Source organism: Schistocerca piceifrons, chromosome 6, assembly GCF_021461385.2.
Source record: "Schistocerca piceifrons isolate TAMUIC-IGC-003096 chromosome 6, iqSchPice1.1, whole genome shotgun sequence".
NCBI lineage: Eukaryota > Metazoa > Arthropoda > Insecta > Orthoptera > Acrididae > Schistocerca > Schistocerca piceifrons.
In genome coordinates this window covers 146,722,580-146,747,828 of record NC_060143.1, presented here as the reverse complement: position 1 = coordinate 146,747,828, position 25,249 = coordinate 146,722,580, and the positions used below count along the sequence as shown (strand labels likewise).

Genomic DNA, 25,249 nt, shown 5'->3' with positions numbered 1-25,249 from the left:
GAGTTTGGTCATCCACCTGCAGCAATCAGTATTAAAACAATCATTTAAAAATATTGGTGAATGTTTTCAGAATGTTCCAGTTTCCTTGGTGGTGGTTAGGCTGGAACCTAAGGCACAGTTTAAATTTTATGTAATATTCCATTTTATATTTCAGCATTCTGCACATCTATGTTTCTTTATGTTGCCCCAGATTTTTATTTATTCGTGATGATGATGTTTACCAAATGCTATTTTCTCATTGGTTCTATCATCTTGTCTAATCAGTCAGCAACACTGTTGTCAACTACTTTCCCATATTTTGTGTATTTCTTTTAAAATATAATTTTCTGCACATCATATGGAAATTTTTCTGATTTATATTAGTAGATGTACTTCTCACCTACATTTCAGTATCCTGCATATGATTTTAACATAAGACAACCTCTCTTAATTGGCTTAGGATTTATTCTTAAATTTTATATGACATTTTTTGTTTGTTTGTTTGTTTCACTAGTTCATATTATTTTTGTGCAATAGCAGGTTTTGTTTGGTAAGTATGTTTTTAATTTTTTGTTTGTTTCGAAGTATGATATATACATTTATTTCGGGCAGCAGCTTGTAATTTATTTCTTTATTTAAATTAATGTTAATGAAACTACATACAAATTTTTTGGTCGTTTTCTCTGGTTCAGTATTAATGATATTTATTATAAGTAAACATATAATTGTTAGGTATTGTGGAGTTTGTTCTAGTTATATTGGTCAAATGATATTTTCAGTACCATTTCTTGTAGTGTATTATGGTTTCTTGGTATCATGGACTTTGTTCTAATTATGTAAGTCAAGTGAAATTTTTGATATAGGTTTTGGCAGTGAGATCTGGTTTCTCGGGATTGTGGACTTCATTCCAACTATAAAGGTAAAGTGAACTATTTGATACCAGTTTTTACAGCAAATTTTGGATTCTTAGCATTGAGGACCTTCTTCCAGCTATATAGGTCAATTGAAGTTTTCAATACCAGAATTTGCAGTGAGGTTTTGTTTCTCATTTAATGACCGTTTGCAGAATTACTCATTGCTTAGTATTGTATAGTTCATTTTACCTGAAAAGGTTAACTGAATGTAAATTTACTGAATTGTGTGACTTTCTCATTGCCTTTATATGTTTTTGATTTCTGATTATTTTTTGTTTGTTTGGGTCTATGTGTTAGGTTAGGAATGTCATTTGTTTTGTTTCTCTCTGCTCAAAAATTCCCTGATTGCTGTGGGTATCCTGTTAGTTTCATGTGCTTCTTCAAACTACTTGATCATTTTTTATTTTTTTTTTTGTTTTGTTACCTGTATTTAATCTGTGATATTATAGTTTCTGTATCAGATAGAGATAATATGGCTATGTTTGTCGTCGCGATGACATCACGGATCAAAGCTGATGGCTGGTATCAGGGGTTCCAGCAATTTCATTCTATTAGTACTGATTTGTCGTCGCGATGACATCACGGATCAAAGCTGATGGCTGGTATCAGGTGTTCCAGCAATTTCATTCTATTAGTACTGATTTATTTCATGTGATGTAACACGAAACATACATCTTTAACACAGCCTATCTTTCATCTCCCATTTACCATTTATTCTCTATCACATTTGTATTTGTGTTTTTGCTATTATCTATTCCCCACCATATTTCCATGATTTCTGTAACATGCTTTAGTACACACTTCTCCACAAATATTCCACTTCACAACATATTTATTTAAAAAATCTGATAAGTGGAATGCATCACAGCTCTACTTGTACATCCACATGTACATTTCTCAAAAAAATATAGTTTATTGTTGCTTTTTTGCTTGCGAACTGAATTTGCTATTGATCTGAATCATTTGCTGCTTCTTTAATCATATCAGTTTCTCCCATGAGAAATACTTATTGAATGTGTGGGCACCACTATTTGTAATGGCATGTATAAAAATTTGTCTCGTCTCTGATAAATGCATTGGTCATCTACTTTCAGTGAGGAAAGAAGCCAGCTAATCTTTCCCCTAGAGGGGGGGGGGGGGGAGGGGGTGAGAGCAGGGGTGGAAGTAGGGGCTGCTACATAATTCATCCCCCAATTAAGTTAGATGTGACAGGCACACAAAACTGAGAATGCAGCTTTGTCTGCAGTGGAATGTACACTGAAAAGGTCCTTTTCAAATGACTGAAAAGTTGTACCAGATCAATACTTTAACTGTAATCATTGCATGCTGTGGATAAGAAAGCAGCAGTAAAAAGCTACCTAAGTCTATGAATTGTAAATTTACAAAAGGGTGTGAAAATTCAATTTATTTGCATGATTCCCACTGTATGCAGAAACAGTGCTTGAAGAGCAATGTCACATGGCCAAATTTTCATCAAATTCTTTCATGCCATAGAGAACAGTGAGTGACATACAATTTGTAAATACTACATCTACAAGGAAATTCTAAGGTCATACATCCAAAAATGTAAGGACAATATAATATAATTGATTAGATAAAAAATTAAAAAAAAAAAATCACTCACCAAGCAGTGGCAGGAGAACACACACATAAAAGAAGGTTATACTTATGCAAGCTTTGGAGCCAGTGGCTCCTCCTTCCAGCAGAAGGCTTGAAGGGGAAGGAAGAGGGGTGAAGGAGGAGGACTGTATAATGTAATGAGTTTCTTGCTAATCACATGTAAATATAATTATACTTACTTTTTATTTCTATTGTTTCAACTACAGCTGAGGTTTTAACTGGTATTTTTAGAGGTTTTATATCAAAAGCTGTCATGTCATCCTCACCACCCCCTTCATCATCATATATAATGATATTTTCACGAATATCCTCCTTAGTTGTGGATGATTTACATTTCGTACTTTTTTTATATTTGCATACTATAAGGAGTGTTGCTAGAACTGAAAAAGAGTGGTGGTTATGTTTCATTACTACTGTATCAGTCCACACAAAATCAATACCCCATTTCAAGCCAAACATTCAATGCAGTTTTTATTTTGAAATAATAATTCATTTCTATGAAAATATATTATTGTGAATTAGCTTACCAAGAATAATAGTGATGGCTGCAACAACTGCTACCAGCACAGCTAAACTAAGTTTCATAGATTCATTTTTGACCATTTGCTCACATTGATGACCCCAGAAACCTTTTGGGCACATGCACTGATAATGGATATATGGATACTGATTGACACATGTTCCACCATTCTGACATGGTTTCCCAAGGCATTCATTATTTTCAGTGCAGATTTTTTGGTCAGCATCAAACTGTCTATTAGGGCCACAACTGAAAATGAATGTTTGGAAACATTTATTCCCTATACAATTTTAGTCCAGCTTGTGAAATAACAAATAAAATGTTTAATAGTTTCATATTGAAAATAGAATAAAATGCCAGTACAGGAGAGTAATGCAGTGTAATATCTTACAAACAGTACAATTGTCACATACAATGTTTTAACTGTGATTCACTGACTACAGTGAATGAGAAAGGAGATACTCATCTGCTTCCCTGGGAAAGAAATCAAATACCTTCTTTGATTACCAGCCCATTCTTCATCAATGATAGTCTAAGATAAATAGGTAGTTTATAACAGGCTACATTCTCCTTGTTACACATTTCTCTAACTTGTACACTCTAAAAGGTTTATGGAAGACAATCTGTAAATTAATAGTTGTGTTTCTCAGCTGTCATATAGCCTACAAGTTTACCTTGCAAGATTTCAACAGTTTCAAAAAACAAAGGAAAATACCCCAAGAAATGATGACCATGGACTGGGAGAAAGGAATGAAAGAGGAAGTTGCATGGTAGAATTTTGCACAGAGCAAGATTTAATCACTGCTAACATCTGGTTTAAGAACCATGAAAGAAGGTTGTACATGTGAAAAAGATCTAGAGACACTGTAAGGTTTCAGATTGATTGTGTAATGGTAAGACAGAGATACAGGAACCAGATTTTAAATTGTAAGACATTTCCAGGGACAGAAGTGAACTCTGATCACAATTTATTGGTATGAACTGTAGATTAAAACTCAAGAAACTGCAAAGAGGTAGGGAATTAAGAATGGGACATAGATATGTTGAAAGAACCAGAGGTTGCTGAGAGTTTCAAAGGGAGAATTAGTCCATGATTTACAAGAATAGGAGAAAGGGATACAAGAAGATGAATGGGTAGCTTTGAGAGATGAAATAGTGAAGGCAGCAGAGGAGCAAACAGGGAAATAGAAAAGGCCAAGTATAAATCCTTGGACAACACTGGAGATACTGAATTTAGCTGATGAAAGGAGAAAACATAAAAATGCAGTAAATGAAGCTGGCAAAAAGGACTACAAATGACTAAAAAATAAGACTGACAGGAAGTGCAAAATGGTTCAGCAGATATGGCTAGAGGACAAATATAAGGATTTAGAAGCATATATCACTAGGGAAAAGATAGATCTTGCTTACTCAAAAAGTAAATAGGCCTTTGGAGAAAAGAGAAGCAGCTGTATGAACATCAAGAGCTCAGATTGAAAACCATTCCTTAGCAAAGAAGGAAAAGCTGAGATGGAAGGAGTATATAGAGGATCTATACAAGGGAGATGAAATTGTAGGCAATATTATTGAAACAGAAAGGGATATAGCTGAGATAGGAGACATGATGCTGTGAGAAGAATTTGACAGAGCAAGTCAAAACAAGGCCCCTGGGAGTAGATGACATACCATTAGAACTACTGATAACCTTGGGAGAACCCATCATGACAAAACTTTTCCATCTGGTGTGCAAGCTGTATGCAAAGTAACCTCAGACTTCAAGAAGAATGTCGAGAAAGCAGGTGCTGATAGGTGTGAATATTACTGAACTATCAGTTTCATAAATCATGGTTGCAAAATACTAACACAAATTCTTTACAGAAGAAGAATGGAAAGAGTGGTAGAAGGCAACCTTGGGGAAGAGCAGTTTGAATTCCAGAGAAATGTATGAACACGTGTAGCAATAATGACCCTATGACTTCTCTTAGAACATAGGTTAAGGAAAGGTAAATCTGCATTTAGAGCATTTGTAGACTTACTGAAAGCTTTGACAATGCTAACTGCAACATTCTTTTTGAAATTCTGGAGGTAGCAGGGGTAAAACACAGGGAGTGAGGGGTTATTTACAACTTGTACAGTAACCAAATGGTAGTTATGAGAGTCGAGTGGCATGAAAGAGAAGCAGTGGTTGAGAATGGAGTGAGACAGGGTTGTAGCTTGTCCCTGATGTTATTCAATCTGTACACTGACCAAACGGTAAAGGAAACAAAAGAAAAATTTGGAGTAGGAATTAAAGTTTAGGGAATAGAAATAAAAACTTTGAGATTTTCTGAGGATATTGCAATTCTGTGAGAGACAGCAAAGGACTTGGAAGAGCATTTGAACAAAATGGACAGTTTCTTGAAATGAGGATACAGGACGAACATCAACAAAAGCAAAACAAAGATAATGAAATGTAGTCAAAAAAAATCAGGTGACGCAGTGGGAATTAGATTAGGAAATGGGACACTTAAAGTAGAAAAAGAGTTTTGCTATTTGGGCAGCAAAGTAACTAATGATGGCCAAAATAGAGAGGATACAAAATGTAGACTGGCAGTGGCAAGAAAACTGTTTCTGAAGAAGATAAATTTGTTAACATTAAAAATAGATTTAAGTGTCAGGAAGTTTTTTCTGAATGTATGTGTGGAGTGTAGCCATGTATGGAAGTGAAACATAGACAATAAACACTTTAGACAAGAAGAGAATAGAAGCTTTTGGAATGAGGTGCTACAGTAGAATGCTGAAGATTAGATGGGAAGAAAGGAAACTTGTGGCACAGTCTGACTAGAAGAAGGGATAGATTGATAGGGCACATTTTGCAACATCAAGGAATTGCCAATTTAGTACTGGAGGGAAGTGTGTGTGTGTGTGGGGGGGGGGGGGGGGTGGGGGGTGGGGTAAAAATGTAGAGGGAAACCAAGAGATGAATACAGTAAGTAGATTCAGAATGATGTAGGCTGCACTGGCTATTCAGAGATGAAGAGGCTTGCACAGAATAGAGTAGCGTTTAGAGCTGTATCAAACCAGTCTTTGGACAGAGGGCCAACAGCAGTTGTATTTATTATGTATTATCTCCTATATGGCCTAATTTCTCAAAGAAGATGCAGGCCAGGCAAATATAAACAATGAAAAATGTTAGGTAAATCATACTCCATAGATTTCATGTAAGTGAATCTCTGGGTTGTGGGGAAAAGGAAGACATAGATTTTGAAATTTAATATAATTCAGTGACTTAAGGCTTGAAATACTATGATATTTTAATGCCAATGCAAATCTTACTGTAACTACATATATTAGTTTCATAAATCCATGTACACTAAGTGACAAAGAAAGTGAAGCACTCAGAAGACTTCAGATTTCAATGTAACTTCATACAAATACACACCAGGGGTCAGTGCAAAATTGATTAGAGTTGCAATTCTCTGTAACTGGTATAATTTCCATCAGAGTGCATTAGCATTGTTCATTTTTGTTAGATGTTGAATGATCACTGTGAAGGACACAGAGGTGCTGCGTACTCGTATAAGATGGCGTTAGGAGCACCTGAAAGGTGCTGAAAGTGCCCTCATTGTGGGCCTCCATTAAGCCAGGTGGTTGAATCATGCTGTACCCAGATGTGACAGTGGTCCTAAAGTTGGACTGCATTTTCCAACATGAGGACAGGCATACATCTTGTCAAGGTTCCAGTTGACTGTGTCTGACCACAAGGGAAGATTATTGTATTCTCCACTTAGCACATCATAACCTCTTCAAATCTGCACCTGCCATCCCACAACAAGTAGTGGACTTCCTGCAATATTCTGTGTCATCCTGGACCTTTGGTTAGAGACTAGCAGAAGCCAGAGTAGGGATTATTGTTCGATGCATAGGCTACTGCTCACACCACAACACGAGTAGCTCTGTTTGGGATGGTGGCATGACCAGGAAGCATGGATTACTGATGAATGGTGTCTTATTGTGGACAGCAATGAATCACAGCTCTGTGCTATCCCTGATGACAATCACTGGTGATTATGGCAATGATCTGTGAAGAGGTCCCATTCTTCCAATGTTTTGGAGAGACACAGCAGCATTACTCCTGGCATCATGGTGTGAGAAACCATCAGGTAAGACTTCAGGTCACGACTGGTAGTAACTGAGGTAAGTCTGACACACAATGGTACATTATGGACATCTTGCATCCTCATGTGTTACCTCACGTGCGACAGTATTGTAGGACTGTGGTGTGTGTACTGTAAGACCTTCAGTACACACACCATCAGATTATTTGACTTGTCACTCTAACGAAGTAGGCGAGTGTCAGCAATATGTCTCATGGTCTTATCATGGCGTGTTTATCTTCTGCTGTTAGGTCAGACGATAGAAATGCCACTTGCACACCTAGAGTATCAGATTGACGGTGACCAACTTTAAACAGAATTTGATTAATTTTCACACATATTTATTAAAATAATAACAAGCATAAAAATTACTTAACTTGGTTCTGGATGCTATTTACAATTGACAATCTGAAATTCCTTTGGTATTTTTACGTTAATCGTATTCTCACATATATCTCTGATACTTGACCAAAGTGTCTATACATTTATCTTCATGGCTATGTACAGGAATATGGTAATCTTATTAGGCACAGACTGAAACTTGACTATAGACTGGTACAGACAAATGTAGAACTCGTATAGACTGGTACAGACTCATGCAGACTGACTAATTGCAGGTCTGTACTCTCGTTATAATACCTCGCGCGTTCATGTATCACTGCGCGAGTGTGATCCGTGAGGAGAAAAGGTTTTACATTAGCAGCAATCTCATTGGCTGAGTTACATATTAATACGTGGATCGGCAGAAGCAGAATTTGGTCCGTCTCTATGGCAGCACCATCTCAAAGTGCGGAGATGGACGAGCGCTGCGCCTGGACTGTTGTGCTTAGCGGGGTGCGCTCTAGTGGGAAAGTTGTGTACGCGCTGACTATGCGGAACTATGTACACAACAAGTACTAGTTTTCATGTCTCTCCATGATGTTGAAATACTCTTATGGCCAGCAAGATCCCCCATATCTGTCCCTGATAGAATAGGTGGGATCAGCTTGGACATCAGTTCCACCCCAGGTGCCAGTAACCAAGATATCAAGGACTAGTTACTGCATACCTGGACCAGGTTGCCTCAGTAGAGGATATAACAGCTTTATGACACCCTTCCCAGTCGAATCACTACTTGCATCCAGGCCAGAAAGGGAGCAACACATACTGATAAGTGGACTTATACTGCCAGGTACTTTGTAAAATTGACTCAATTTTGTAATCATTCACTTAACATCACATACTTTCTGAACTCCCAAAGTTTAATTTCACTTCCTTCTTCCCTTCTGGGTTCTTCGCTTTTTTTGTCAGGCAGTGTATGTACAGGGTGCAACTAAATTCCTTTTACAGGCTTTGAGTACAGGTTCCTTATACCAAAACAAGATGACAGTGTCCAGTAAACATGGGCTTTGAAATGCATACTCTAAGAGCTATGAGCACTTGCTCATCTTTGTACTGCGAAACACATCTCTTCTACTGAAAAAATGCTCATAGCTCTTAAGGTATGCATTTTAAAGTGCATGTTTACTGGACATTCTTTTCTTGTTCTGGTCCATACTACCTCCTCCCAAAATATAGAATGTAGAGAGTTTGCAATACAAGAGATGTGTTTCACAATACCTGAGATGAACATGTATTCATACTCTTAAGGTGTGCATTTTAGAGCCTACATTTACTAGAATTTTTTCTTGTTTTGGTGTAAGGAATCTGTTCTCAATATCTGTATAGAGAATTTAGTTACACCCTGTATATCCTCTGCCGGAGTAGGATGAGTTGGTCAACATATATTTCTTTATTTCACTCATAAATTTTGCCATGCTATCCACAGATATTACTAGTGTTTTCCTGGATTCAGTTCAGTAGTAGGTCCACAAACTACTTCTGTTAAAAGTAAGTGATCAACCATTTGTGGCTGCAGTTTATGGCGGGTCATGGCCCATCGAACATAGACCGGTGTGAGGTGGAGGTTACACCATTAAGTTAAGTAGTGGTTCAGACTTTGTACATATGTACTGTTTGTGTTTTCCCTTTTTTTCATTTATAAAGTATAGCTATGGTCTTCTTATAATCTTTGACAAAGGTCTTCTTAGGCACTTGTGGTTTTTTTTTATTGTTCTGAAGAAGGTGTAGTTATCTACGCCAAAACCTAGGTTAACACTAGGTGCTTTTTTCGCAATCGAGGTGGGTTTCTAGTTTTTTAATATACTTCTGTTAAATATCTTTCTGTTTCTCACTTTTTAGTTTCTTTATTCAATCTGCAAACAATATTTTGCACCTGCATGATTTAAAGCTTCTCTTTTTCTGTACTGTTGTTACTCTTATGACAGCTCTTGTTTTTGGATATACAGTATACCTATTTACTTTCATACATTTCAAGCCAACACTTGGCATTTTTATTAATATGTTCACTTGTGATATTAGTAAACTGTTGTTATTGATTCGTACTTCATAATATTATTGGGCAGTGACAATATTTGTGTTTATTTAAAAACATACAGCCATTTAATAAATACAGTGACACACCAAAAGAAAATCTGCACTAAAACAGATCCATTAAAAACCAATGAAAATATTTTCTACTTGAAAGCTTGGTTTAATTCACAGAGCAACTTTTCAATAAATTAATTCTCTCTCTCTCTCTCTCTCCCCCTACATCCCCTCCCCTCCACTCTCCCCCCCCCCCCCCCCTCTCTCTCTCTCTCTCTCTGTGTGTGTGTGTGTGTGTGTGTGTGTGTGTGTGTGTGTGTGTGTGTGTATGTGTGTGTGCGAGTGGGGGGGGGGGGGGGGGGGGAGGAGCACGCGCACTCTTACATCCATGTGTGTAGTCAGTTACACAAATGTTCAGAATGTTGCCATATACAATAACCAGCAGTTAAAATACTCCTATCAGAGCACAAAAAGGCAACTATGCTCCTGTTTATTAAAAGACTCTGTTTGAAAAGTGGACACCAGCTGCCTCATTCTACCTTCCTCAGCACCTTTAAAAATTTTCCCAAAAATTTTGGCTTGTGAACATATTTGCCCTCTTTCTAACATGCAACTCACCTCTCACTTCCACAAGCTGCCATAACTGTAACTCACTTGCACCCACTAGGCCATCTATGCATGTCATTCATACCCATCCACTCCCTCATGCCCATTCTCACATACTCATCCAGCCCAGCTAATTGTCATTATCTCTTTGTGTCTCTCTCTAACTGTCACTGTCTCTTGTCTCACAGCCACTACCTATTTCATTCTGTCCTACTACTACTACTGTTATTGTCTCCTGTAAATAAATTGTTGTGTTTTGATGAGTCTCCCAAACACTAAGTCAATGACTTGAAATTTTATGTTATAAGACAATAAACTTCAGTTTTGTTCTTATTGTTTTTCTGTCTCTTTCCCACTGCCACTGTGCACTTCTATTTCAGCATAAAAAATATGGAAGTGTTTTCATACCAAATTTTTGGGAAAAATGTTAGAGGTACTGAGGAAAGTAGAAAGAGGCCACTGGTACTACACTTTTCAGTCAGAGTCTTATAAACAGGAGCATATTTGAAACTTCCTGGCAGATTAAAACTGTGTGCCGGACCGAGACTCGAACTTGGGACCTTTGCTTTTCACAGGCAAGTGCTCTACCGTCTGAGCTACCCAAGCACAACTCATGCCCCGTCCTCACAGCTTTGCTTCTGCCAGTGCCTCGTCTCCTACCTTCCAAACTTTACAGAAGCTCTGCTGCGAACCTCGCAGAACTAGCACTCCTGAAAGAAAGGATATTGCGGAGACATGGCTTAGCCACAGCCTGGGGGATGTTTCCAGAATGAGATTTTCACTCTGCAGCGGAGTGTGCGCTGATATCGCAGGAGAGCTTCTGTAAAGTTTGGGAGGTAGAAGACAAGGGGTACTGGCAGAAGCAAAGCTGTGAGGACGGGGCGTGAGTCGTGCTTGGATAGCTCAGACGGTAGAGCACTTGCCCGCGAAAAGCAAAGGTCCCGAGTTCGAGTCTCGCTACATCACACAGTTTTAATCTGCCAGGAAGTTTCATATCAGCACACACTCCACTGCAGAGTGAAAATATCATTCTGGAAACATCCCCCAGGCTGTGGCTAAGCCATGTCTCCGCAATATCCTTTCTTTCAGGAGTGCTAGTTCTGCAAGGTTCGCAGCAGAGCTTCTGTAAAGTTTGGAAGGTAGGAGACGAGGTACTGGCAGAAGCAAAGCTGTGAGGATGGGTTGTGAGTTGTGCTTAGATAGCTCAGATGGTAGAGCACTTGCCTGCAAAAAGCAAAGGTCCCAAGTTCGAGTCTCAGTCCAGCAGACAGTTTTAATCTGCCAGGAAGTTTCATATCAGCGCACAATCTGCTGCAGAGTGAAAATCTCATTCTGGAGGAGCATATTTGCCTTTTCTGCACTTTGATAGAAGCACCTTCCTGTTAGTCCCCTTCTTTTCCCTGCTACAGGAGTCATGTCACTCATATGAAAAAAATAAATAAATTTATCGGTCAGTAAATTTTTGATAGTTTACCTATGTGAGATTGGGATAGCTATATAAATATGAGGTCTGTTCAAAAAATTCCCGGAACATTCGTAATTTCACACCAATGGTGTGTTGGAGCGAAATTTGGCTTGCATCTATGCACACACCTGTGTTTAATGTGTAACTGCCAGAAGTTTCATTGTTGAATGTGTGCTAGTTATTGTTCACTGCTGTATTGAGTAGAATGTTGTGATGCACAGTTTGTGAATTTCGAGATGGCAGAGTTAGAGGAGCAATGTGTCTGCATTAAATTTTGTGTGAAAAAATGATGCAGGAAGCCTAAGGTGATGAGTGCTTAAGCTGTACTTGGTGTAACAAATGGTTCACATGTTTTAAAAATGTTCAGATGGAAGTTAAAAATGATCCTTGTTCAAGACGCCCTTCGACATCTACCAACGATGATCAAGTCAGAAACGTCAAAAAAGGTTGTGCGTGCCAATCAAAGACTGACTGTTTGACATATTCCAGAAGAATGTAACATTTCAGTTGGATCATGTCATGAAATCCTGACATGGCATCTTGGAATGCATCGTGTTGCCACCAAGTTCATCTCACAGATCACGGAATTAAAAAGACCTTTGCCTTGCAATCTGTGAAGAGCTTTTGGATGGTGCAAATGAGAATGAGATGTTGCTGAAGAGAATCATAACTGGTGATGAGAGGTGGGTCTGTGGTTATGATGTTGAGAGCAAGTTTCAATTTTCACAATGGTTCGTGAAAGGTTCTTCAAGACCAAAATAAGCTCATCAGATCAGGTCAAATGTCAAAGCCATGCTGATAGTCTCTTTGACTTTGAAGTATTAGTTCATCATGAATTCATGCCACAGGGGCAAACTGTTAATTGATGGTGCTATTGGGATGTGTTGCGGTACCTACAAGAAAATGTGAGAAGGCAACAGCCTGAACTGTGGCAAGACAATTCATGACTCTTGCATCATGATAATGACCTACACAATTCATCACTGTTGGTGGTGGATGACTAGTGCACAAAAAATGAGATCAGTGTGCTGCCTCATCCTCTGTTCTCTCCAGACCTGGCCCCTGTGGACTTTTTTTATTTTCAGAGTTGAAAACCCTGTTGAAAGGATGAAGATATGCAATGACTGATGAGATAAAAGAAAATTTGCAGACAGCGCTTAGTGCGATCCAGCAAGAGGCATACCAAGACTGCTTCTGGAAGTGTAAACAGCATTGGAAGTGGTGTATCAATTGTGGAAGAGAGTATTTTGAAGGAGACAATGCACAATAAGTAAAAGGTAAATGTTGAAAAATTTTAGGTACAAAGTTCCAGATTTTTTGAACAGTCTCTGTGACTTCAGATCAGATTTTAGATGCACAAATTTTTTGCATATACTTCAGTGCTACAACAACATGAGATTGCCAGAACCCTTCTGATGATAATGGAGAAACTTTACAGCATTGTTCTCCATTCTACATTACTTTATAAACTATGTTTTCACCTCACACCAAATTTTACATGCGTGTTTTATGTGCATATTTTATGTGTACAACTAGAGAAACTTTGAACATCTGTATCTCAGAAATGGATAAAGATATCAAGAAAATTTTCTAAGTTGTTCGAGATCAGGATCTTAGAAATATATCATAAAAATTTCAGCCATTTGCCATGCATACATGTCCTGGAATCCAGGGCTTGGTTTCAGTACTGAAAAACCACCTTTTTGGGGTGGTTCTCAATAGTGGGTAAGATGTTTGAAAATAGGAAGATGACTCTTCTAGATAAATGCCTAGAGAATATACCATTAAAATTTGAACTGTTTGCTATGATTAGTTATTTAAATACCCATTGCTAACTGTGAAAAAATGTAAAAAACTTTTTCCAAGTTTTCTCTGGAACCGCCTGTAAACTAAATAGTGCCTCTATAAGCCCTTTAAGGTGCATTGTAGACCACATCTAATGCAAAAATAACTAACTGATTGGCGTCGTTTGCCTAGGGTGGAGGAAGTGCGTGATTTTCAAATTTTGACTGTGTATTGTAGGATAGTTACAGTAAGTCAATTTTCTGCTTGGATACACAAATTGTCCCTAGGCCAAGGGCTATCCAAAATACTTAACCCTACCTTTCTATCACCAATAGAAACCAAGCTATGAGCCCCAGAAAAATTCCGTTTTTATGCATGGTGTTTTGGAACATATTGGTAGCATATGCTGTCACATGTGTACTGGTTGACAAAAGGTGTCCTTTTTATTTATTTCATTTATTAATTTATCTACTCACAGAGAATATGAACTGTACATTTGTTTCAACACACAAATGTATACAAGTAAAAAACATAAACAGGTACATACATTAATTGCATTACTGGCAAATCTTGACAGTGGAAAAAGACCTTTCTGATAGATATAAGGTAGGTTCCATAATTAATGCAACCAAATTCATAAAAAAAATTACTGAACTTATTCATAAAATGAATGAAAAATTTTCAAAATACACTTTTGGTGGTAGTGTTTCTGGGCCTGGAAGAGCTTCTCTGGGATGTTCTATAGAGCCAGTGTAAGATGCGTCATATTCCAGTGTTTCCCTTCCATGCCTCATTTTAAGTTAGGAAACAAAAAGAAAAGGTCTGGGTGAAGCCAGGTCAGGACTGTAAGGAGGATGGAAATTAGATTAGATTAGATTAGATTTACTTTCATTCCAATTGATCCGTAGTGAGGAGGTCCTCCAGGATGTGGAACATGTCAGAAAAGCAACAATACATGACAAATATTTAAACTAAAACAAATAAGCTAATGTACCATTCCACAGGTCCCAAGTGGAATGATCGTCATTTTTTAATGAACACTAAGAGTCATTTATCAAATACTATTGCACTGAATTTAAAATAAAAAAGTTTTATATTTATTTATAAGGTAAGAAACATGTAATACAACTACTGTAATACTTATTTACAATGAACACATTACTGCACTGAAATGGTGCAGAAGTTAGATTATACTTACACACACACACACACACACACACACACACAAATTTTCAGTGAACACATTACTGCACTGAAATTGTGCAGAAGTTATGTTGTACTTATATACAAATCAGTTGGTTTTCCTCAGAAATTCATCAATGGAGTAGAAGGAGTTGGCCACCAATAAATCCTTTAGGCTTCTCTTAAACTGAATTTCATTGGTTGTTAAGCTTTTTATGGCTGCTGGCAAGTTATTGAAAATGTGTGTTCCTGAATAATGCACACCTTTTTGTACAAGACTAAGTGACTTTAAATCCTTGTGAAGATTATTCTTATTTCTAGTATTGATTCCATGAATTGAGCTGTTGGTTTGAAAAAGTGATATATTTTTAATGACAAATTTCATTAAGGAATAAATATATTGGGAAGCTGTAGTTAGTATCCCTAGTTCCCTAAACAGGCTTCTGCAGGATGTTCTTGAGTTCACACCACATATAATTCTTACTGCACGTTTTTGTGCCCGGAAAACTTTAGCTTGGCTTGATGAATTACCCCAGAAAATAATCCCATATGACATTATGGAATGAAAGTAAGCATAGTATGCCAGCTTTTTCATTTTTATATCCCCTATGTCTGACAAAATTCGCATTGCAAGCAGAGATTTGTTAAGACGCTTCAGCAGTTCTGTGGTGTGCTCCTCCCAGTTGAATTTATTATCAAGCTGTAATCCCAAGAATTTAACACCGTCCACTTCTTCTATCTTCTTGTCATCATATGTTAGACATATACTCTTGGGACACCCCTTACAAGTTCTGAACTGCATGTAGTGTGTTTTTTCAAAGTTTAGTGACAAAGAATTGGCTAGGAACCAGTGATTAATGTCTACAATTCAGTGGGGTGTGGATCTGGCCAGAAATTCATTGACAATGAAGACACTGTGGTTCGGTGTGTTTTCATGATGCAGTTTCAACTCATCAATGATGTCACTTCAGTAGCATGCAACCCTCTTTTTTGGTCTTTTAAGCACTTCAAAATACAGAGTTATATTCACAGTGGTCATGGTATGTACAGATTCATGGTGGACAATGCCTTTGATGTCAAAGAAGAAAATGAGTTTGATTTTGATCCTGGATTTACTCATACATGCCTTGCTGCAGAGTGATGCTGGCATGATCCACTTGTAGCATTACAAACAGCTGGTTTGACTGCTGCAAGATGAACTGAATCTGACAGGTTGGCTGTGGGGTGATGTGAACATTTGTTGGGGCCTCCAGCTGCCAGAGGGGCTGTGACAGCCAAACTGAGACAAGTAAAGGCAGCTAGCAGGCAATGAGGTCCAGCAGTCATTGGAGTTTTCCCAGGCAAAAGAGGACTGTGTTCTGTTGGCATGGTCGCAGGACAATCGAAGATGGAGGGGTCTGTGACTTGGAATATCATCACTAATATAATATAATTTTAATGAAAATATGTAAAATTCATTACAAGCTTGCTAGAGAAAAATCAATGACAGTTTCAGAACCGTGGCAGTAGGATGAGCTCCTTGAACATAAATCCATGTCTGAAGGATTAACAGTCAAAAAGTCATTAATTTTATTACCATTAATATTTATAATAAATTGTAACAACTGAACCCCCATGAAAGTCACACTTGTGATAAACCAAACGAAAGAGGATAATGCCTGCAATATAATGAACAGATTATTTTTCTAATTAAACAAATAAAAAATGTTATAAACAAATTAGTTTACTATGTAAATATTGCCATAACTATGGAGCCCTTCACAGAGGAACAAATGATCTTATCAGCATGAGTTTCCATCTCTAATATTCCAATAACTTTCACAGTGTGTATTTAATTATATTATGACATAAAATTGGCCAGGTTAGTGTTTTGACTCAAGTGCCAGAAGTGCCAATTTATATATTTAAGATTTATTTAAAATTGTTGAAATAATATATAAATGAGTTTATTAAGAGGTTGCAAAATGACTGCAAAGATTTATATATATTTTAGTTTAAGTACTCATGTGAAATTATTGTCAAAATTATGAATAGTGCAAGTATCTGCACTGACTGGAGGAGTGCTCATGTGCCCAAGCCTTTAAATAAGTGTGCAGGGCAGACCTTAGGGTCTTTCACCTGTTGCCTTGCTTGTGGAGTTTTGGTGAGGTATTTTCATCTTGGTTTTGTCTGGAGTTGGTAAAGTTATGGCGTGATGGATACTGAACAGTCATTCAGTCAGTTATTTGTATGTGGCCGCCTTTTACATACATTGCATTTTTTTGTTTTATATTTTTTAAGAATAAAAGCAGCTTATGTCTGTGGTGTGCGTACTGTAAGACCTTTGGTACACATACCATCAGATTATTTGACTTGTCGCTCTAGCGAAGTAGGCGAGTGTCGGCAATATGTCTCGTGGTCTTATCGTAGCATGTTTATCTTCTACCGTTAGGTCAGACAATAGAAATGCCACTTGCACGCTTAGAGTAGCAGATTGACGGTGACCAACTTTAAACAGAACTTGATTAATTTTCACACACATTCATTAAAATAATAATAAGCATAAAAATAACTTAACTTGGTTCTGGATGCTATTTACAATTGACATTCTGAAGTTCCTTTGGTCTTGGTACGTTAATCTTATTCTCACATATCTCTGATACTTGACAAAGTGTCTATACATTTATCTTCATGGCTATGTACAGGAATATGGTAATCTTATTAGGCGCAGACTGAAACTTGACTATAGACTGGTACAGACATATGCAGACTGACTAATCGGAGGTCTGTACACTCGTTATAATACCTCGAGCGTTCAGGTATCACTGCGCGAGTGTGATCCGTGAGGAGAAAATGTTCTACGTTAGCAGCAATCTCACTGGCTGTGGTACATATTAATATGCGGATCGGCGGAAGCAGAATTTGGTCCGTCTTTATGGCAGCGCCATCTCGTAGAGCGGAGACGGACGAGCGCTATGCCTGCGCTGTTGTGCTTAGCAGGGCGCGCTCTAGTGGGAAAGTTGTGTATGCGTTGACTACGTGGAACTATGTACACAACAATATCAAAGTTAAAATCGATCTGTTCTGAGCAATGTTACTATCCCTCAGAATTTCAACCAACACATCTGACCTCAGTACATCTTTTATAAATTATTCACTAATATCTCACTGCTAGTAAAAGGTTTTGGATTAACATTATTATGTCGTGTTGTTGGGTTAAAGAGCGATGATGTCTAACAACCTCCTATTGATGCCACTGAGCCACACTCAAAATTAATGGCTCTACATTGCCCACACTCTGGTGGAACTTACTACTGTGACATAATTGTCTGTATTGAAAGGGATACACGATGTGAGGAGAAGGAGCAAGAACACTGGGGAAAAAATGTCATAATGATGCTGGGGTGTGCCACTATGAACTCTGCCTTTGGTCTCTGGGGCATACTAAAAAATCCATCACTCATTGCCAATGATAATAGAGTTCAAAAAATTAGAATCATTTACATACACTTCTAAAAGTTCTTGACACTGAAGCACTTGCATATCCTTTTGTTCATCAGTCAACATTTTTGGGACTAGTTTGGCACACACCTTTTTTATGTCCAGATTCTTAGTTACAACACAATAAATAGTTGTTTTTATCATGTTTAGAGTTTCTGCTATGAATTGAAGGCTCAACCCTCTGACAGAATTCAACAATCATGCCCATGCATCACATTTTCATCAATTTGGGAGGTTGATGATGTCCACTGTGGGGTTTGTATGGGACTTCCACTTGGCCCTCATTTAACAACCTGTGCCAATGTAAAACTCATGATTTGGACATGAAATTACTCCCAAATGCCTACTGAATTAATGGAAACATTTCAGTAGTGGACTTCCCAAGTTTAAAGTAAAATTTGATAACTTTCTCCACAGAATATTCCATTGCACCATGTGGCATAATCTGAAAATTTGTTCCATGGGAATGCATGTCCTGATTCTAGCAGTTTGGAGGTGACTGAGACCAGGCATGTTTTGAAGCTAACACCCCCTTCCACCTAGCTGCCAGGTTAGAACACACTATAGTGTATTGGCGTGTCAGAAAAAAATTGATTGCTTTACTTATGGAACTCACCTTGTAACTGTTTAGGGTATCTCTGAAAGTATGTATTTCACTTTTGTCTTTGATCACTGGTAGAAGTTTGTTTTATAATTTAATTCCATTGCACAGCACCCTTTTTTAGGTTTTTCTTCTGGTTTACCTACTGAGGTGTAAGTGGTGGGCCAATATGGTTTCACATTCATGTAGACACCTGTTTTTTGCCTTCTGGTCAATGTCTTTCCTTATGTGGATCACTGCTGCAAAATGTATTGATATGGAACAGTCAGATTGTCAAAGATTTAAACTGTTCTGTGCAGCCAGCTTGCTTGCTACTTTTTGTTATAATTGGTCAGCTCATGTGTAGTGTTTCAAGAATTTCCACATAAATTCTAGGACCACTTGGCCTTCTACTGTCACGAATATACAGTATTTTAAATATAAGTGTGAGAGAGCCTATCTACTGCTGCTCATCACCTGTCTGTGTGTGCAGGTCCGAAGTGTGTAGTGAGCAGATTTTAGACACAGTGGTTGAACAGCACTGACAAGTACTTGTCAGACACGCCAAGGTAGTTGTAATGAAAGAACACGGCAGCCCCAAGGAACTTCTGTGCTATTCGGTGCTGTTTTATACCTTTGACTATTGTAGTGGCGAAAAAAACAGTTGAGCTGAAAAAAGATTTTTAGCAACTTTTAACACAGACATGCTAGAGGCTAGACTTGTTCATGATGTCTGTGGTTGTTAAATCAACTATGTGGTAAATGTATCTTAATTTGTAATGTGAGACAACATGGGTGACTTACAAGAAGTATATGTGAGAAATAATAATTTTGTTCTTTATGGAAGTTGAAATACGCCGACAGTGAACTAAGAGTATTCTTCGAGTACCTACTTATTTCATGAGTAGAGAGGGAGAGCATGAGTCATATATATTCCTTTAACTAGCATCATTTTTCAGAGAAGAAGTTTTTGGAGATTGACGTAGCCGGCTATCCAGAGAAGAAGATCGGCTGTGCATACCAAGTAAGTCTATGCGTGTGAAGGAAGTGAGAAGGTTGCAATCCAACTTCACACAATCTTGTCATCAAAAACATTAGAATGTGGCAACCGATGTGAAAGGACCAAAGGAAAAAAGGAATTTTGAGACAAAAACGAGAGAAAAAGCTATCAAGTGTTGCCATAGCAACCGAGCATAACAAGACAAAAGAACCACTTCAGGGAACTGAATTCTGCCGAAATATCTGATGGAGAAAATTTGTAAATGTATATAAGGGAGAAGAAGTGAAAAATCCACAACGAGAAAAACCGGAGAGAAGATCTCCATTTATTAGACTAAGAATAGATATGCCTAGAATGATACGACTAAGATCAGGTGCGGGGAGTATACAGTTCTCACACATCATGGGTACGCTGGCACCAGTTGCTGTTCACTGGTGCTGATTACACATCTGCTCAACAATGCAGCACAAATAGTACGCCAGGTGAGCATAAAACAGAACTTTATTCTATTAATGCAATGAGGTATAAGCCATTGAATGAACATTATTAGTGTAATTATTATAATCAAAGTTAATTTTTAGATGCTCACAAGGGTTAAAGCTTGTAAAATTATGGATCAGGAACAACAAGCTGGAGAAACTTCAGAACCAGGCATGGCTACGAAAATTAGTAAGAAGGGCCAGACTGGTCTGAGTTAGTAAATCTAATCAAAGATCAAAATGCTACTTTAAGAAAGGAACTAAGTGCAACTGTAAGTGAAAAAATAGATACCCAGAGTCTTAAATTATACTCAGTAAATGCTCAATTAAATGATAAATTAGATGCCCAGAGTGAAACCTTGAGTACTCAAGCACCAATCTAGATTTATTAAGTGCCAAGGTTGATGCACAGAGTAGAAAATTTAGTAATCTGTGCGAAGACATGGATGCTTTAAAGACTGAATTTGACACTCTAAATGGTAAAGTCAAAAATTTGAAATTAGATTTAAAGAAGGAACTAATTGATGCTTAAGCATTCATGTAACTCAAATTTTAGCTGAATTAAACCAAAAACAGACTAATAATTTTCAGAATTTGACAAAAAAGTTAGAATTGAATATCGAGGAGAAATAAAATAGTGTATAATTAGAGATTAATGAAAAGTTAGGATCATTGGAGGATGTATGTAATGCTCAGTTTAATGCTGTAAAGCAGGGGTGGCATACTTTGAAAGACAGCATTGATAAGCATAGAGAATTAATGCCTGTCATTCAGTTTCAAATTACAGGTGCAAGTACTTTAGTAGACAGTGTAGAAAGAAGCTTCAAAGAGAAGATAGCAAGCTCTGATATCATAAATGTAAGTAGTCTGGAGGAGCAGGCAGAGGAAATTATAGATCAGAAAGTCACTGAGGGAATAACATCTGGGAATGCATCACCTATGGCTTCTTCTGAATTTACTGATACCAAAAAGAGCATAGATGAGCTCTGGAGAGAAGTCAAACTTATCCAGGAATGGGAGACTTTCAAAAGAAGTTTAAAGAGAAATACTGGACTGCCAGTGCACAAGAAAAGTTAATGTCAGAGCCATGGGACCTGGGCAGAGTCATATATCCCCCAGGGGTGTTAATGTTCTGAGTTAACAGGCCGAGTGATGACCATTGGATCCTGAATTGTTTTTGGTGTTTCTTCTATAATAGTTTTCCTGCATTGAATTCCTTGCAAATCTTAAACTATTCTATCATCTATTTCAAAAATCTTAAACTGTCCTATAATCTCATTACCTAGAAAACTGGATATGACAAAAAAAGTAAATAAATAAATAAATAAATCCAAGAGAATCACAGAATAAGAAAGAAAGTGATATTGGCATGAAATGAAATGAATAGAGTATTTTATATGTGTATAAAATAGAATACAATATGAAGAATTAAATAACTATTTTACAGTAGCGTATAGATTTTTATTTTTTGTATAGAATATTTTATACCTTTTATGAGATGTGATGTAAATGGGAGGGTTTGTATCAATTTTGAAAGGGGTGGGTATTATAAAGCATGATTTACAACAACAGATAAATCATGACTAACACAAAACACACATCACACCTTTCAGACCACCCTTGCAAACAAGTGTGACTGATTCTTCACCATTTGCCATTTCCATAGGGTTGCTAAGATTTCCGTCGAGGACCTCAAGGGTGAAGGTGGGAATGTTTGTTCTGTAGGAGATGATTTAATACCAAACCACCTATAGCATCTCACTCAAGTACTTGTGAGGTAGGAATCCTGGGGAAGGAGGATGGGAAGGGTTTTCTGTATTTGGGGCTATCTTCTTTCTCTTCTTCGATCTTAGCAACCATTTCTATTTATTTCCTTTCTTACTTCTCATTTGGGGACCTATCTATTTTTTCCCTATTTCCATATTCACATGTTAGCACAGGGGTTTCTGATGTCGACCATGTCTTCACAGTCTGTTGACACTTGCTGGTGCACCTTGTCTTTTAAATATCCCCACAGAAAGAAATCCAGCAAAATCAAATTCAGTGACCTAGTGGGCCAATTAATAGGGCCACCTCTGCTGATCCACCGATCAGTGTAAACAAGGTATAATGCCTGCCTTGCTTCAGTTGCATAATGCGCTGGGCAACTGTTAAGCTGAAACCTCATATGTTGTCTAATGTTCGGGGCAACATCCTGGAGTAGTACCAGTAGTTCCTGTCCCAAAAACCTTCAAGATTTGCATCTATTTAACTGCCGATAAAATATGAACCAATGAGTTTGTTCCCCATGATACCCTATCATTCATGAACTGACCAAGATGCTGATAATATAATATAATTGGATAGATAAAAAATCTACTCACCAAGTGACAGCAGGACAACATACATACAAAAAAGGTTTTACATATGCAAGCTTTCAGAGTCAGTGTCTCCTACTATGGCAGAAGGGTTGAAGGGAAAGGAAGAAGGGTGAGGGAAATGGACTCAAGAGGTTTAGAAAAAGGAGTGGGGTTTGTAAAAGTCATCACCTGGAACCCCGGATCAGGAGAGACTTACTGGACAGGATGAGAAGGCAAGACATTGACTATCAACTTGCCATAACCAGTGGGGTTTGTCTATACTCCAGTAATGTATTTTATGCTGGTTAATGCTACCATGGTTTGTGAATGTAGACTCATCGGAAAATAGTACTTCAGCAAAGAATGTGGGGCTTGTTCGCAGTTGTTGACATGCCCATTCACTTGGCACTACCCAATTACGGCAATCGGCACCATGAAGTTCTTGACATGGTGACACGTGGTATGCATGATATTTACGATGATGCAGTAGTGTGACAATACTACCTACAGATGTACAGAAATCACAGTGTAAATGCTTGGTGCTTCACTGTGGGTTGTGGTGCACTGCTGCTAGTACAGGCATTTCATTAGCTTCTCCTGTAACACATTTGCTATGTTTCCTTTTACTGGCCTGTATGCTGCTCAGACATAAAGGCATTCACAAACTTGTAAAAGAACGAATCAGAGCAGGCTTCCTCCGGAAAATGCTCAGGGCACAAAAGGCAACAGTAGCCTCAGTATTTCTCCTACATTCTCCACAAGTCAGAATCATTTCAGTTTTTTCTTCTGTGGTTGCAACATTCATCCTCCACATGATAAGTGGGTGTGCAGACAATAAACACTGCACAAGTATTGTACTATCTGCTACCTGTTATATGTTTTCATGATATGTGAGCTCTGGTCTCAGTGCACTGCCCATCATGATACTTCGTATTTGCTACATGGCCATGGTGGTGCATCGAATGGTCACCTGTTCGATATGTCAAGGGAATACAATGTTGCGAATGGCGTTTTCAATTAGAAGTTATGAAATACTGACCTGACCTACCCTCGCACCAGGGAGTTGGGGTCCTATGTGCCATTGGATATTCAAAGGCCATTGAGAAGCATTTCATAACTACAATTGTGTACCCATTTCTATTCCTCCAATTACTGTGCCATCTGTTATGAAATGGAAACATGCTTCAGGCAAAATGTATTTAGATTTTGCCATAGAATCATAATCTGCAATATAAAAGTGGGTGCTCCCACTGAAGATTTCAAAGGTGCCCCCCCCCCCCCCCCCACCACCACCACCCATGCCTGGCACACTTCCTAGAGGGACTCTAATATTAATCATAAACTAAAGATTTTTAATGGTATGACTGAACTGTTCATCTGAGAGATCTCCACCCAATGCAGTCTATTTTTCAGGTACAAATGAAACCATTTATTTGCTACCACCCTTATTCCTAGAGCAACCAGTTTATTTAGCAGTTCATAAAATGCCTATTATATGATCTCATTTGCCTAGAGCATCCAGAATAACATTTATAAATTGAGCTTTGCTGATCATGTGCTTTTATTAGATCTGAAACCAAACTTTTCTTTACAAAGAAGACTATTCTTAGTTAAATACCCCACTGGTCTGTTTTTCATTATGGTTTCTGTTAATTTTGAAAATGATGAAAGTAAAGAGATAGCCTGTAACTTTCTGTATTTTCTGGGTTACCTTTCATAAGTCGGGGTCAGGGATTTTCTCTGCCTCGTGATGACTGGGTGTTGTGTGCTGTCCTTAGGTTAGTTAGGTTTAAGTAGTTCTAAGTTCTAGGGGACTAATGACCATAGGTGTTAAGTCCCACAGTGCTCAGAGCCATTTGAACCATTTCTTTCATAAGTAGAGGCAGTATTTTTGCATGGTTTATTGTCTTTGGGTAGCGACCTGTGCTGAAAGAGTCATTTAGGCCATGCACTAAATGTTCTTTGGTACTGTCAATACCTTCCTTCAGCAAGTACACAGGCACTTCATGTATACCTGCTGAGTTTTAATTTTTTAGATTGCACACAATATTGCTTAGTTCTTCTGCAGTGGTGGGTGTCAGGATCACTGTGTTTAGTACACAGTTCAGTTGTCTGTTCAGGCTGTGTTTTGTCAAACTTCTGTGGTTGTTTGGTAGCTGATGGTATGTTGCTCAATTATTGATTTGCAAAGTTTGGTAGTCTTCTTAGAATTATGTACTGTGGTACCATAGGTCTGCAAGTGTGTGCTTACTTTTTTAATTTGTTTTCTGTTTTGTTTCATTTCAAGCTACTTTGATTTTGTTTTCAGCATTATTTATCATTTTGGAACTTTTTTGTTGCTAGTAAAATTTCTATTTCTCTTCTAATATGTGTGGTGGTAGTTTTGAAACATATGCTAATTTTGATTATTTTTTATGCATCTGAGGAGCTTCGGGTTTACAGAGGATTTCTGTATTCCACTTATTTTTGTTTTATGTTATCATGACTCTAAGAACTTTTGGAAACACTTTTCCAAATTTGCATTTATTGGTGGTAGGAACTTTGAAAACTCTCCATTCATGCTAGTCTCCATATACACATCTTCTCACATTTTCAATCAATGTAAAATCCAGGACAGAACAATGACAGTATTATGAAAAGGATAGACTGGTACTCACTATATAGCTGAGGTGTTAAGAGACAGAGAGGCATAACAAAAAGAATACTAAATGCGCAAGCTTTCAGCCAGAGTGCCTTCTTCTCAATAGACATATGCACATACCTTCATACTATGAGAGCT

General features: G+C 37.8%; 1 protein-coding gene across 1 annotated transcript in view; it reads right to left on the bottom strand.

Annotated features, from left to right (window-relative positions):
- Positions 1 to 2,666: 2,666 nt before the first annotated feature.
- Positions 2,667 to 25,249, bottom strand: part of LOC124803199 (neural-cadherin-like) — a 275,285-nt gene continuing 252,702 nt past the window's right edge. Inside the window, 2 exon segments of the mRNA XM_047264381.1 lie at positions 2,667 to 2,893; positions 3,041 to 3,282. Of these exon segments, the coding sequence (XP_047120337.1) occupies positions 2,667 to 2,893; positions 3,041 to 3,282 (469 nt within the window).